General features: G+C 26.1%; 1 protein-coding gene across 1 annotated transcript; it reads left to right on the plus strand.

The window, feature by feature from the left end:
* Positions 1-11,404: 11,404 nt before the first annotated feature.
* On the plus strand, positions 11,405-12,992 carry LOC118042570 (embryo-specific protein ATS3B). Its single transcript, XM_035050274.2, has 3 exons — positions 11,405-11,797; positions 12,087-12,197; positions 12,631-12,992. The coding sequence occupies exons 1-3, from the start codon at positions 11,669-11,671 to the stop codon at positions 12,889-12,891; spliced, it is 501 nt and encodes a 166-aa protein (XP_034906165.1). The 5' UTR covers positions 11,405-11,668; the 3' UTR covers positions 12,892-12,992.
* The last annotated feature ends 4,093 nt before the right edge of the window (positions 12,993-17,085 follow it).

A 17,085-nucleotide genomic window follows, 5' to 3' on the forward strand; every position in this document is an offset into this window, starting at 1 on the left:
CCCAATCATATGTTACTAAACAATTCTTCAAATTTACACACTTTTCTCCAATTATCAACCAAAATAGAAATGAAACTTTCATGGGATATGAACTTTTATGTTATATATTATTATTGCTTAATTCTATTTTCATTTTTCAGATATTTGTTTCTTTTTAAATGTAATTCTTCTTTTTCTTTATTTTTTTAGGTTAAATCAATGGAAATAAATTCCTTCTCTTTTTTTTTATTAATTAAGTGTCCAAGTCAGCTTGAAATTAACAATTATATAAACCTCCAATGATCCTGAGATATATAAAACTCAAACTGATGATCTCTAAAACAATTTCTTCTAAAGAAAAAAAATATATACAAGTTATTGTTAGTAGATCAATTATTAGATTGCTTATATCTTCAAGCTTTATATTAGTATGCTTGAAAATCATATCAAAATCACATAATTTTAATAATTGTTAATTTACAAATTCAGTATTCTTGTGTTTTTCTATTGCTAGGGTTTTAAAAGACAAGAAAAAAAAATTGATATATCAATTTTTATTTTAGATAAATTAAAATAATTCATTGGGATTTTTCAATTAGTTGAGATTTATTCTTCATAACAATTGATGAATTTAAATTAAAAAAACTCATTTTTTGTTTTCAATTCTAAATTTATTAAACACAAAGATAGCAACAAATATTTAGAAAAAGGAAAGAGAATTAAGTAATAATAGTGCATAGTATAAAATAAGCGTAATCCCAAGATTTTATACATTATGAAAAAAAAAAACATCACGTGGCATGATTTGGTGTGGTATACTAATAAAAACTCTTAACATAATACCGGAGTCTTAGCCATTCTTCTTCACCCAAAAAATATCCATGCCCAGTGGTTCTCGAGGTGGAAAAATCATGACCATGCAAGCATTTCTAGATTGATTTATTTTTTAAATTAAAAATATTTTTTAAATTTCAATAAATATTATTTTTATCTCAATTATTTATTTTTACTATTTTTAGAATATTATTTTTAAAAATAAATAATGATTATCTTTATCTCTTTTATGATAAAGATAATATTTATTTAAATTTAAAAGGTATTTTAAATTTTAATTTGAATAAATAAATAAATAAATAAATATTATTTTTATTATATAGAGCTTGTTTGACATTATGGTTGCGGTTGCTTTTTAAATAATTTTTCGTGCCAAAATACATGCTAATGATATTTTTTTTATTTTTTTTAAAATTATTTTTAACATCAGCACATCAAAATGATTTAAAAACACTAAAAACATATTAATTTGAAGTTATTAAAAAAATAAAAAAAAATTTAATTTTTTTCAAAAATATTTTTAAAATGCAAAAACAAACATGCTCTAAAATTAATATATTACTATAGTTATTATGCTGTAGATAATATTTATTATTTTTAAATAAAAAATTTTTTAAATAATTTTTAAATTTAAATAAATATTATCTTTATCACAACTTGAGATTGGAACTAATATTTATTTATTTTTAAAAAAATAAAGAAATATTATTTTTTTATTGTTATAAGGATAATATTTTTTTAATTTAAAATTTAAAATAACATTTTTAGAAATAAAAAAGTTAATAAAATTGCTTTAAAATCTTGCAATTACAATAAAGATAATATTTATTTATTTATTTTAAAAATATATCTTTTAAAAATAAATAAATATTATATTTATTATAGTTGTGATAAAGATAATATTTTTTTATTTTTTAATTTAAAATTAATTTTTTTTAAATAATAAAATGGCTTCTAAAAGAAGTTGCAAACGAGATATTTGATTTTAGAGTCAAATATAATATATACTACTCTTTAAAATATGCTATTTATTTAAAAATAAATAAATTTAACTATGCTATTTATTTAAAAAAAAAAAAAAATTTACTGTGTTACTTTAAGAAATTCCAAGAAAGAAGGCCAAACTGACGGATAATATTGAAATGTGAGTGGTGCCAGCAGACGTCACATTGGAGTGCCATAAAAAGTTAAGAAAGGGATCCAAATATTTCTTTTTGAATCATTAAAGTGGAAGTCATTTTAGATAAGGTTACGTGTGTCAGCATCCATTGATGGAGACATGTATGTATGTATGTATGTGATCATAATAATTGAGTAAGTTTCTAACTCGATCCCTATATTTTCTTAACAAAAGTAATTTAACCTCTCTAGTTTCAATAATCTCTTGATTGCACCAAGTCATATACGAGAAAGCTAATGGAATAAATAGCTCACAATAGTCTGAGCATTTCACTAGCACAGAATTAATAGAGGGATTCAATTATGAATGGATACAAAAACCAGGGATGAATTTATCTGTTTCTTTAAAAAATAAGGACCAAATATAATTTACACTACAATTAGGAGTAGTGGTATTCTTTCCAAGGATTGTAAAAAATGATAATCCCCCCCTCTCCCTCTCCCTCTCCCATCTTTTTTTTTTTTTTTTTTTTTTTCTAAGAGAGAATTACTAGTAAAGCGGATGATGACGAGGATACAAATAAAAAATACTTGAATTTAGAACGGGAACTTGCCTGTCATTTACCCCACCTAACCCCACTAGTCTTGCAAATGGATTGGATTGATATCATCTTCCTGGGCAACTTCTCAAATGCTTTTCAGAAAAAAAAAAAAAAAAAAAAAAAAAAAAAAAAAAAAACCAAGGCATCACTCTAGTTTTCCTTTTTTTTTTCTTTTTGTGGATAATTTAATGTAGGAAATGTAGACATCCTTTTACTAAGGTTTTTCTGATTCTATTGGCTTTGGAATGAAGTTAGGGACATCCATGGGAGTACAACTTATTCCAGAAGCTATCTAGATAGTTTTAGTGTTATAAATAGACATTAGTTTTTTCAAATAAAAAATCTTGGTGAAAAAAGTCTCTTTAAAACTCATGTTTATCCTAATTTGTTTAATGGAGTTTTTTATTTTTATTTGAATCACTTGAGTCCCTCTATATATTATACTATAACAACATTGCTAGTTAATATGATTACATGACACGTCTCAATTAAAGTGCTAAACTAAATGCTTGATACCTATCTACAATAACTCTTTCATTTTAAAATTTGTATACTTTATTAAAGTCTTATTATAAATGTTTTTAAAATAAATTAGTTATTTTTTTTATATACTAATTAGACCTAAAATCCTTTATAGAAAAAGATTTCTAATTAAAACTTACATAACTAATAGAAGTCATTTAGCATTAAGATTTATAAATAGTAAAATACTAATAAAATTGAAAGTTCTAATCTAAATAAATAAAAAAAGAATAAAAATACAATAAGACAAGTAAAAATAATCATGAACGGTAATTATAGCATCTGACATAAAAAAATTTGTCTCGAAGGCCAATCCTCCACATCTCCACTCTCTATATTCTACATGATATATTTTTCTTTGCTAAAAAGTGGGAGCCATGGAGACCACTCTTAAGTTTGGTATGCCTAAAAGTTTTCTTTAATGGTGTCAATTATTCAATTGACACCATATTTTAAGAATGATTTTAAAAAATATATTATTATTCTATGTTTTTAATACCTTATTCTTAGTCTTTTACATGTTTTATGTATAACAATATCTCACTTAACTTGTTTTGTACTTAACAATGCTATAAAAATACAAAGTGTAAAAATAAAATAAATGGGGTATTTTTAGCACACTTTAAAGTGTTGGATGACAATTAAGGTGTTAAACTGTGAGAGTTTTGAAAGAAACATATTTATTTTTTAAAAGGGGGAAAAGTTTGGTTAACATGTGTAGGTAAAGGAGTAAGTGCTTTTTTTTATGAATTTGAAGATTTAGTAATAGTTAAACGTGTTAGCCTTTGTATTGTGAAATGAAATAAGGTGTAAATTAAAAGAAAAAAAAATTCTCATCTTAAAGAATAATTCGATTAAGTATAAAATGGAAGAAGTGATAAGTTTTGATTGGATTGAATGTGTATCAAATCTAAGTGTACTACTTAAAGGAATTGGTTGGTAAGTTCAAGTGTGATAAATAAGTGATAAAAGAAAATTTCTTGATTTCTTTTCTTGCAAAACATATGTTATTAAAAAAGAAATATACTTAATTGATTAAGTTGAAGAAAGAAAGAAAGAAAGAAAGAAAGAAAAAACAATAGTTGTCTAGCATATGGGATTAGAGATGATATTATCAATTGAAAAATAATGATAAGAAAAGGATTTTTTAAGATATTACTGTGGATTGAAATTTACTTTGTTATAATGGAAATGTAGAAGTTGGTTATTGTTTGGAAAAAAATTAAAATAATATGGTACATCTATTGGAACAATTGAGGTCACAACTGTCATACTGCAAAAGAAAATGACTAGTGGAGCTTAAACGTCATGTGGGTGCTTCGCACCTTTGCATAATTTTTTAAAACTTGTTTAAATTTAAATGTTTACAAACTCATTAAATGTGTATTGCCTTGTTAATAAATATTGAATGTATAATGAAAAGGATAAAGTTGCCTAGTATTTATGGGATACTAGAGGTTTCAAATTTATTTGATGACCAAGACATTAAAGTTAACTAGTATTTGTTGGATAGTAGAGGCATATAATTTATTTGATGATTGGGAAATTAAAGTTGATTAATATATGTGGGATACTAGAGGCATTAGAGACATTATGTGGCTTAGTGACCATTAGTTGAACAACTAGTTACTCGAAGGAGTAATGAATGTGTCAATGTATGTTGAGTTAAGTTAATTTATGATTATCGAGCAATATTTTGGAATCAAGCACATTATATTTTCTTGAAGAACATGAGTATTTTAATTAATGAATTATTTAAGTATTGACTCGATGTAAAAACAATTTTCCATGACTTGTTATACATGTATTATAAATGTCTTTATATTAATATTAATGGAACTACAATATTTATTATAGTTCCTTTATAAACCCATGAAGAATAGTTGGTCCTTTGCATAACTACTTTTGATAGATTAGTAATAGGCATACCATTATATATTTTGGATTTAAATTTTCATGTATATATGGATGTATTCTATTTTATATCATTAAACTTCGTGATATTTTTATTAACTGAATTAGAACATGCTTATTATAATTAGTTAAATAAATGAAGTTAAATCATAATCGAACCATATCCATGTTTATCTCTTATAATTAGTGTATTGGTATGTGCTTCGCAATGGGCAATAACAATTTTTTTTTAAAAAAATAAAAATAAAATATTTTTAAAAGAGACTTGGGTTTGGTGGTAATACTAAACCCAAGATACTTAGGTCTGGTGGCCAAGCCACACTTAAGTGTCTACACTTGGGTTTAGCTGTTATGCCAGACCCTAGAGCTGGCAATATTAGATCTAAGACACTTGTTATTGCATTCAAAAATATTTTTATTAATTAATTTAATTATGATAGCTTAAAAAATATTTTTATTCATTATAGATTTATAAGAAAAAAAACATGATTACTATAACATGTTTGTTATTGCATTTCCAAAATATTTTTGAAAAAAAATAATTTTTAGTTTTTTCTTTGCTTTAAATTATTATTTTTTTATTTTTTCAAATATTTTAATGTATTAATATTAAAAATAAATTTAAAAAATAAAAAAAAAATATTATTTAAAAAAAATACTTTTGAACAAAAACTATATCGGTAACAACCATAAAATAGAATTTCTATTGAAGGAATAACAAATTCATAAAAAAAAAAAAAAAAAACTATTTCAATGGGAATGTATGTTTTGAATTTTTAGATATAAAAATGTTAAATTAGATTTTTTTGATGGTTTTTTGTTTATAAATTATTTATACTTTGTTTATAAATAATTTTTTGACCCACGTTACTTAGATTTGACAAACATGTCTAACCTAATTTTACTTGAATAATCGCAATAATGACAATAACATCAACATCAACAACAACAATAATAATCATACTAGTAATAGAAGATAGAATTTCTATTGAAGGAATAACAAATTCATAAACATAAAATATGAACTATTTTAATAGAAAGATATGATTTGAAATTTTAGATCTAAGATGTTAAATTATATTTTTTTTATGATTTGTTTATAATAATGAAGATATGTTTGCTTGGGTTTGACAACCATGTGCGATGCTAGACCTAGGCGTATTGGTCTGGCAGATATACCTAATTCCAGTACCAGGTGTTTGGCAATTATGTCATTCCCTAGCGCTATACCCTAAAAAATCTAAATGGACCATTCTGTCCCCAACCTGAACTATTTTTTCAACGCCAAATGTATTCCATGAAAAAGACAACCTCACCTCCAATTACATGCCTAGCAAGTTTCTTTGGCAAGGAAAACCACATTATTACACTACTCCAATCCACAATGATCTGTGTCTATGTGAGCAATAAAACCAAGAGGAGTTTTAGTTTTCTTGATAATTTTATTATTTATATGAATGTTCTCTATTTATGATTTCCCAAGCATCAAATAAATTTATAATCAATGTGCAATATCACAAAAATGAATTGAGAGAATGGATGTTGTTTGTTCTTGTGTGAAACATTATGGTATTTGGTCCAAGATGGTTGGACAGGGTTGTTGTGTTGAATTGTGATTTATTTTGAAATTGTTGATAACTTGATACGATATAATTATAGATGAAACTCTGCTGAAATTTTAGTAGATTCATTAATAATGAATTTGTATGATCCTTTGAGTTAATGAGTTGTTATATATATATATATATATAAACACACTATTTTGCAACTATCACCAAGGAAATCAAGTGGAAATTGTATCCAAATATTTGAGGATGTTACATTTCCATTCATTTATGATAGACCTATTAACTTCTCTAGATAAAATTGAACTACATCCTTGAAATCAAACATAAACCCTACCATCAAACTAGCACAAGTCCAGCTTAATCTTTCCATGTTAGGATGATGACATGACAGCTCATTAATGATGTGGTAAGGGTTTTATATTACCAGGAAACCTCTCTAAAAGGTCAAAGTTAATGTGCAAGCCATTATAATAAAATTAGTATAAGAAAACCTAAAACTAGTTTGATTACGAATTAGTTCTTAACTAGGAAACTTCCTATTACTTTACATACATATAATCAAAAAACAAAAAAAGAGGTAAGACATTCAAAACATAGAAGAAGAGAGGGAGAGGATTTCTATGGTTATAAAAAAATATTTTTCTTTTTCCTTATTCAAAGTTACGTTAATCATTAATTTCATGCAAGCTTAATTTTCAATTTTAAAAGGTTAGTACTCCTTAATTTTAAATTATCATGAGGATTTGTGCTTAAAATTATTCTAAATTTGATTGTGATATATTAACTTGTGTTTTTCTATTATTAAATTTGATGATTAATGACTGAAACTTTATACGATGCCCAACATATGTTTTTAGTTTTAAATATATTGTTAGTGATTGGTTTATGATGGATTCTTGACTAATTAACTTAAGTAGCAGAAGTATTTAATTTTCAAAATCAAGTTTAATTATTTGTTACTTAGAAAACACAAGTCTTGATTAAATTAGCTCGCCCATACATGTTTAATTATCATGAATCAAATGCACCTATCTTGATCTCAATACTATGGCATAATTATATCTTGCATGTTTAATAAAGGTTATTATGTGATTAAGGTTAATTGATGCACAAATGCTTGATTAACTAAAATGTAAGGATAGGTAGAAAAGCTTGTTTTTCATGGTTAGTTTATTTATAATCTTAAATCGAATTAGAGAATATATCTAATTAAATGATTGACTTTTAATTATCCTTGAGGAACACTTTCTTAAAATTGACATTAAAAGCTTTTCTCTTTATATTTTATATTCTACCGAATCTGCCTTTTCATTTTTAGAATTGATTTCTTTTATTTTCTCAGTGTTCTAGGTTGCTTTTAGTTAGTTTAGATCATAAACAAAATATCCTTTTTCATTACTTATCATTTAAATGCATATTAGTTGATTTCATCATATTAGCATACTTCATGTATTTTTACTTAATTTGTTTTAATCTAAACTTAAATAGCTTGTTTTGATGGAATAATTAAGTTTTAACACTAGTATGTATATGAGATGATACATTTACTGTTTATGTTACAAATAATTAATTTTAAAGGTTTAAATTTGCATGACTTCAACACTTGCTAAATTTTTAGCACTACTGTTAGGATGCTAATCATTGTTTACTTGAATCAAACTTGTGTTTTTATTTAGTTTAGGTTACAAGTTATAGGTTATATGTCCAACTCCAACTCCAACTCCAAAGAAAAATAACAACCTAAAAAGGAAGAGTTAAATAAATTTTACCAAGCAAGATAAAAAAGATGATAAGATAAGAGTTACAAGGGATTACATCAAGTTTGTTATGTGCATAACTTATGCATCAACAAATGCGCATCCTTTAACAAATGAGTTAGAGGAGAACATGAATCAACAAGAAAACTTCATACCATATATTCTTGAACAAGTACTACCATTAAATTTCGTAAACGAACATGCCAACATTTGATAACCTCACACTCTTAAGGAGCTTGTTGCTTCAAACTTCAACCGACAACCACTTTGTATTAAGTTTTCACAAATTGATGTTCCTTTTGAGCTCAAGTCTAGTTTTATTTGTTTACTTTCATCTTTCCATGGCTTTGCAGGTGATGATCCCATAAGAATCTTAAGAAAATTCATGTTGTTTGCTCAAGTATGAAACCTGTTAGGGTTACAAAGGAACAAATCAAGTTGAAAGCCTTTGCTTTCTCTTTGAAGGAATTGATAAAAGATTGGTTGTATTATATGTCCTTGGATCCATGACCTCATGGGAAGAGATGCAAAGATATTTCTTTGAAAAATATTTTATTGCATCTAGAGTTGAAAATATAAGAAAAGAAATTTAAGGAATAAGGAAAATGAATGAAGGATCCTTGCATAATTATTATAAAAGATTTAAGAAATTATGTGTTAGCTACCCTTAACATCAAATTTCTAAGAAACTTCTCATTCAATATTTTATGAGGGGTTTAATCGATAAGATAAGAGCACACTAGACGCATCTAGTAAAGGATTTTTAATGGACGAAACACTTAAGGCTGCTATATAATTTTTTTTTGTTTATATTCTTTCAATCTGCATTACCTTGTATGTATAAAGATATTGACAATATTCAAAGATTGAATGAAAATCAATTTTGTGAAATCAAGCTTTAACTATAGTAAAAAATAACAATTAAAAGAAGAAGAATTAAATTTGAAAAAGAACAAAAAAAGGCTCAATTACTAATCTATCAAAAATAACTTTAGTTTAGTCCCTAAAGTTGTAATTTTTTTATCATTTTGTTCTTGTTATTTTAGCTATCATGTTTTGGTATGAAACTTGATTTTCTTCATGTTTTAGACCTTAAGAGTTGAGAGAGAATAGAGAAAATCCCTGGAAAATATTGAGGATAGACAAAGTTCTCATATGGTCACATTCCATCCACTAAAAAAATTCAATATTTGTGTCAATGGAGATGGTGTTTTAGTTTTCTTAAAAAGAGTTTAATGAAGGTGGTGTTTCTTTATATGTCAAAAAAAGCAGATTGAGGTTTGTAAATGTTTTAGGGTGTTTTGGGGTTTAATGATTTATAGAGGTTGCTTAGATGATTTTAGGTGTTTTCAAGTGGAAAAAAAAGTAAAAACAATAGCTTTTATGGCTAAAAAATTCGTAACCTAATTTTTCGGTCACTTCATATCTAACATGTGACAGCTTATCTTCCATAGAAGATGATCTATCACTCGGTTATGAAAAAAAAATATAGTTTACGATAAGTCATCTGCTCATTCAAAAAACATATTGTTAGGCACACGACCTATAATATTTTACGACTACTTCTTCTTTTTTAAGTACTTAGTGTTATATATATATATATATATATATATATATATATATATATATATATTACAAAGCTTTAAAGATATTATTATAATTTATATTCAAATTTTTTTCTCTTATATTTTATATAAAAATAATTTGTTCTTAGGAATGAGAATAAACTTCTAACATAAAATAAATGAAAATGTGTAAAAGAAAATGGATTGATGTCAAATATTTATATTTGCATCTATCTTTTACATTTACTAGAAATAACGAATTCATGTTTTATTATTTAATTAGAAATTTTTTTTTTTGTAAAAAATTAACATGGAATCCTAACCGTATCATAACACAAGCATAAGTATAGTATAATAATTAATCTGGGATGTTTTTTTGTTGTGTGAGTGTTTGATATTGTAGTGTTTTTTCTAAAAAAAAATATTTTTTAATTAAAAATATATCAAAATAATATTTTTTTAATTTTTTTATATATATCAAAATTATCAAAAAAATATTTTTAAAAAATATTAATTTAATATATTTTTAAGTAAAAAATAAAATTTAAAATACAAGTTATGACCAAAATTCAAATATGAATGCAACAGCGGGAAATGTAGGTTGTGCAAATCGTGTTTTTGAAATTCTTTTATTTTTACTTATTTTAAATTAATTTTTTTGATATAATTTTAAATAAAAAATATTTTAAAAAATAATAACAATTACCGTAGAAATACTAATGTAATACAGACACTTTGTTTAGTAGTTTTGGGTCTAGTCTCTTATAGATTTGCTGTGCGCTATTGACTAGGTCTCGGCTTATGTGTTGAGGCCATGTTATGTATAGAATTGTTGGTAGATATTGATGGTATATGTCTAGGCACGTGTCACTCATTTATTTCCAATCAATGGATCCCATATTAGCTGTGTTTCCGGTAAACAGAGGTTAGACAAATCGCATTTACTGTGATGATAATTATTTTTTTTTATTTAAAAATATAATATAATAACATATATATATATATTTTAAATTTATTTTTGATATTAATATACTAAAATAATATAAAAATATACATTAATTTAAAAAAATTAAAATTTTACAAAATTATAAAAACAAATAAAACATACATATTCTAGATCATTGCGGCTTGTGACAAATGACTTGTCACAAATTACAATATCTTAAATATAACAAATGATTTATTTAGTAATGTGATAAATGACAGCTAAAATTATATTATATTTTAATTATAATTTTTAAAATGTTTAATTAATTAATTAATATATATTATAATTTTTCATCAATTGTACTAAAATTTATTTTTTAAAAATCTTCGTTAAAAAAAATTATAATTTATAAATTTTATAAATTTATTTTTTTAAACAGTAATCTTAAAAGGTATTGCAATATTAAATACACTAATAAATTATGTAATAGGATAATAAACTCCAGGGTGGTTTTATCATTAAGATTTGTTCATTTTTATATTTTTAAATTAAAATTTAAGAATTTTAAAAATTAAAAGTTGGTCTTTAAAATTACTTAAAAATAGCTTAATCTTGACTCATAAACAACCTAGTCCGAATAAATTGAAATTGAAAAAACACAACGAATTAGATAAAGAAGCATCTAGAAAATAAGGTTTCGGATTATGTAACAGAAAAGCAAACACAATACACGAGAGAAGCAAAAGACTGCTGTACCCCTATCTCTTTCTGGAATGCCCTTCATCTATTTTGTGCCACTAAAATACGTAGGCAAAATTAATTGTAAAGCACAGTTGCTACCCATCCCACTCACTTTCTGGCCACCTAGTTCAAGAAAAAAATGATCGCCGGCAAAGCGCTGGTGATTTTTTGGCTGTGTTTGGCTGTTGTATTCACACCTCCACAAGCCAAGTCAAAGATTACACAGCCACAGCCCCTCACTTCCTTCAAGATCAACACTACACTGCAGGTATGAAGTAATCTGTAGATAATTAAAGGATTTTTTTTTTATTTTTGCTCTTTCAAGACAAGTTAATTAGTTTTATGACTGATATCATATATGCATGCATATAACTATTTCATAGAGATACTGTCCAAAAAATTTAAAGGATTTAACCTGTAAATTGTACAGTAGATTCTTCTTCTTATACATTATGTATAATTAAATTAAGAGATCTGATGAAATTGTTTACTCTAATTATCAATTCTTTAGTTAATTATCTATCTGTTCTTATGGCGTAAATGTATATGATTATTAGAATACTGCAAGCAGCTGTTCTTACACGGTGACAATAAGAACAAGCTGTTCTTCAAGTCGGTATACACGTGATCGGATCAGCCTTGCATTTGGAGATGCTTATGGGTATCAGGTTGGTGTCCAAACAAGGCTCCACATCAGCAGTTTATTAGAAGCATATGATAATTAATTTTTAGTCAAAATCTTATTAGAAGCAATTTGTGATTTTTAGTTTATTAGAAGCATATGCTTATGGGTGTGTATATATACAAGGTTAGTTTCATTTTACCCCTCGAAGCTTATTCTTCAATAATATACTTCTTTAATATATCATCTATTTATCAATACAATTCTTTTTTTCATAAGAAGGTAAACTGAAAATTAACCAGCTCTAATTGAACTTTAGCCTCAGATCACCTTCAGTAGATACAGATAATTTAAGCTTATTCATGCCAAAGTACTGTCAATGAATGCTGCAAAAGACAACCTAATTCTTTGAGGTTTAATTTATGTTCTGGGTCATTGGCTTTCAATTCTTGGTAAAACATTTATATATGAATGACCAGGTATATGTTCCGAGGCTTGATGATCCACGTTCAAGAACATTTGAGAGTTGCTCAACAGATACATTTCACATTAATGGGCCGTGTACATACCAGATCTGCTATGTGTACCTCTACAGAAATGGCTACGATGGCTGGAAACCTGAGTCTATCACCATATCTGGCTATTACACTTCTTCTGTTACATTTTACTACAACACATTCATCCCTAATGCTGTTTGGTATGGCTTTAATCATTGTAATGCTGCTTCTTCTTCCGCTTGAACAATCTTATCACTTAAATAGACTTCAATCTTTAATTAATAATTAAGTTGATTTGAACCGTTTAATGTGGTATTTGTATGTACCATTTTAGTTTGCTTCCATTCCATTTGTTTTTAATAATGATACTCTCTAATGTATATTTATTTTTTTATTTGTGTTGGGTTAGGGGGGACATAATAGGGAGACTGTAAGGACTAGAACACAAATATCTGCATTATTTGGTGGTATCTAGAGCGCTAAAATTGTTTGGTGAACTTTGATTTGGTGAAGTTTTTTTGAAGTTTTGCGCTCATCGCGCGGTCCAGATGACATAAACCCCAATAATTTTCGAGCTTGTTTGCGAAACGATGCTACATTTGAGTTATAGCAATTGTACATAGACCTGCACTACGGGTACGTAGAAAAAGCATTCAAATATTATTAATGTTTTTTTTCATCATGTGAGGATTTATTCAATATAAACCGATTGATTTTATTGGTTCAAAAATAACTCATAAACTTGTAAAAATAATATTTAACTAAACAAAATTTCAAGATTTATATTTTTTTAATATTAAAATAACAATATATTAGATTAACCTTGGACAATTCGGGTTAACGTATTAAATTTGTGACCCGGATTATTACACTATAATAATCTTATAAAAAACAAAACAAAATTAACTAAAAAAATAAATTAAAAAACTACTCGAGTTAACATGTCAAACTTTTAACTCGGTTCATAAGACCGAGATAACCTTATGCAAAATAAATCAAAATAAATTATGAATTTTAATTTCCAACTAGCCCAATATTAAAGGATGAGATTAAAATAATTCAATTAAAAAAAAACATAAAGACAATCTAAGCCAATCCACTAAATCAATGATCCTGGTCATCATATTGAGATAATCTTATAGAAAAACACAAAAACAAACTAACCTGATTTAACTCAGGTGAATCTATTAAATTCAGGATTTTGGTCTTGAGATTGAAATGATCATATAAAGAGAAAGTTAAAACAAATTATAAAATTCGATTATCAATTGTCCATGCTTGAATTAATGTTGAAAGATGAAATTTATAAAAATCTGAATTAAAAAATAACATAAAAAATAAGTTAAGTCAACCTGAGTTAATTATTAAACAATATTACGGGTTCATAAGACTATGATAACCTAATAAAAAAAAAACCAAAACAACTCATGAAGCATAATTCTCAATCAAATACAATATTAATTGAAAAAAAAAAAAAAATCAATTAAAAAAAATATGTCAATTGGGTTAACTCGCAACCCGGGTCATGGGATGCGAACAACATAATAAAAAGCAAGTCTAATGTTGAATGATCTATGACCTCATGAGACTGATATTACCTCTTAGAAAGAAATTATTTTAAAAAAAGACCTGATTTAACCAAGGTTAAAATAACAAAACTCGTGACCTTGATCTTGAGACCATGATATTCTTATAAAAGTTAAATCAAAATATATTATGAAGTTCAATTCCCAACCGATTCAGTGTTGAATGATAAAATTAAAAAATAAAATTTATTAAATAAAAGATACGAAAAACAACCTGAGTCAACTCGACTTAACCCATTAAGCACTATTCTTGGGTCATAAGATCAAGATAACTTAATGAAAAGTAAATAAAACAAATCATGAAATTCAATTCTTAATCAAATTAATATTAAATGATGAAATTAGAAAAAAAATAATTAAGAAAAAGAAAAAAGTCTGAATCAACCAGGTTAACCCATCAAACCTAGAATCTGTGTCATGAGAGTGTGATAACTAAATAGAAAAAAAAAAATCTAATATTAAAGAAAAAAATTTAAAAAATCAAAAGAAAAAAAAAGGAAAGCAAAGCATTATTCCAATTAATATTGTTTTGTGAGGAGGGATATAGTAAAACCCTTTTCTCTTTTAGTTTATATTGTTAATAACAAATACAAATTATGAAAGTCTATTTTTTTTCTTTTACAGTTTCAAATAGGTTCTCTTTCAATTATTATATATTATCAGAGTACTAATACTCACAAAGGGTAGGATAGGTAATTTTAATTTCTTGGAATTTATCTCTTTCACTTCAAGTTATTACATAAATCATACAATATTAATGATTGTACTTGTTTATAAGGTGTTGTAACTTTGGGTTAGTGCAAGTGAAAATAGTTTTAAAAAATATTTTATATATGAGTCCTTGTTATTGAAAAGTTGATGATCTCGCTTGAGTTATGTTCATAGAAGTTGAAGATAATTGCTCAGTTTTATAAGGTGTTATAAGTGTTATAGCAAGTCAAGTAGGTAGAAGAATCATTTACAAAGGAGAGAAGTTGGTCTAAGAAGTGGACCGTGTTCAATGCTTATACTAGAAGAAATTGGAAAAAGGATTGTTCGTTGAGAACTCGGTTGAGAAAGCCCCTAGGATGAAGAATATTTTTTAAAGGTGATTTTGATAGGTGGCTAATACCATGGATTAATTTGGAGAGGATTTGTGGAATCTAGGACCATAATAATAAAAAAAAATCAAATACATGACACCCACGCACCAGCGTCTGGAATAATGTTCTTATATACTTGAGGTGGGTGTGGCAGCTTTTAGTGGCTGATCAAGGAGGTTGTGGTTGCATTAGATTCTTTTTGGAGGGATGACCCTTTCTATTTGACATGTGTTAATGGTAAGTCTATGGAGGAGGAGCATCATTACAATTTTGGCTTTGCCTTCTTTGTCTCTATTCTTGCTTGAATATGCACCACTTTTTTCAAGTTTGGGCTTGGTTTAGATGCAATGGGCTTGGTTTTTGTTGCAATTGGTACAACTTTGAGCCCATCAAACACCTCATTTAGGCTTGGTTTTAAGCCTTTTTTTAAGCTCATTTTATAGCAAATTTGTCTCAATTTTGTTGCCTATTTTTCTCCATATGTTGCTCCGTTTTAAATAAAAAACATTTATAGGATAAAGGTTACTTGGAAAAGATGTCTAAGTACAAATATGGATTTATCATAAAGAGTTTGGAGACTCATGAAATTATTATTAATCTTTTTTTTTTTTTTTTAGAGATGTCATGTTAGGTCTATGTCGATTTCTAAAACTGAAAGATATGTTAACCCAACTATAAAAATTCAAGTTTTTAAAACATGATGCTAATATGATGAACATATTTGTAACATCTCGTTAGTTTATATGCATTAAAATCAACATATCATATGATATTCATGAAAATAGGGACAACTATTATTTTAACTAGTGATGAGGTAATTCTCCTTTAAATTATTACCAATCATTCATCATCGGTTTCAATGGTTTACTTCTTCAATATTTAATGTTGACTCTATGCGAGATGAAGTTTATGATGTAATGTGTGTGTGTGTGGCTATTTCATCCACACTATTTTTAGATATTATCTGCATAGTTTTTCTTTTCATAAATCATATCCATTGAACATTACATTCACTTTTTAAATCAACCAATTCATTCATTATTTAAAAGTTACAATCTTTTTTATCTTAAAAAAATTTAGTAGAGCCTCTCCTATATAGGCCCTGTCCAAAATTTCATCTCGCTATATCCTATATAAAACACATTCTAGTAACTTCCACACATATGCCTTATGCATATTACTAGTTTATTTATTAGAGATTTTTCCATAGTTTATGCACAATCAACTATAACAATTCTAATTTTTCCTTTTTTTAGTATACTATATTCTCTACAATATGGATGCATGAATGAATTTAACTTAAAAGAGTATAATGTACATAATATTTTAAGTATAGTTTTGTAACTAAACACATTTCAAAATGAAATTATTACAACAACATAACTAATTAAACTACATACGTTATATACCTAACAAAATCTAGTGAATTAAGTCACCACGGTCCTCTAAATGAGATGGGCCTCTAAGGAATATAACATTAAAAGTATTATATATATCCTGAACAAGAAAAATTCACTAACCTTATCAAGAAGTTTTCATTATTATTAACAAAAAACAATCAACTAAATATTAGTAATAATTCAAAATTTCTCACCACAACATTGATAATTAGCATAACCATACTTATTGAATAAGTCACTGCCAATATAACCAACTAAAATTTACATTAATCTCCATAATTGTTGTTAACATGAATGACTAAGTATCCTACTCATCACTTTATTCATAATCTACATAGAGTCCGTTTGGCTAAGAGTTTGTGGCTGCGT

This window comes from Populus alba, chromosome 1 (genome assembly GCF_005239225.2).
Source record: "Populus alba chromosome 1, ASM523922v2, whole genome shotgun sequence".
In the NCBI taxonomy this organism is placed as follows: Eukaryota; Viridiplantae; Streptophyta; class Magnoliopsida; order Malpighiales; family Salicaceae; genus Populus; species Populus alba.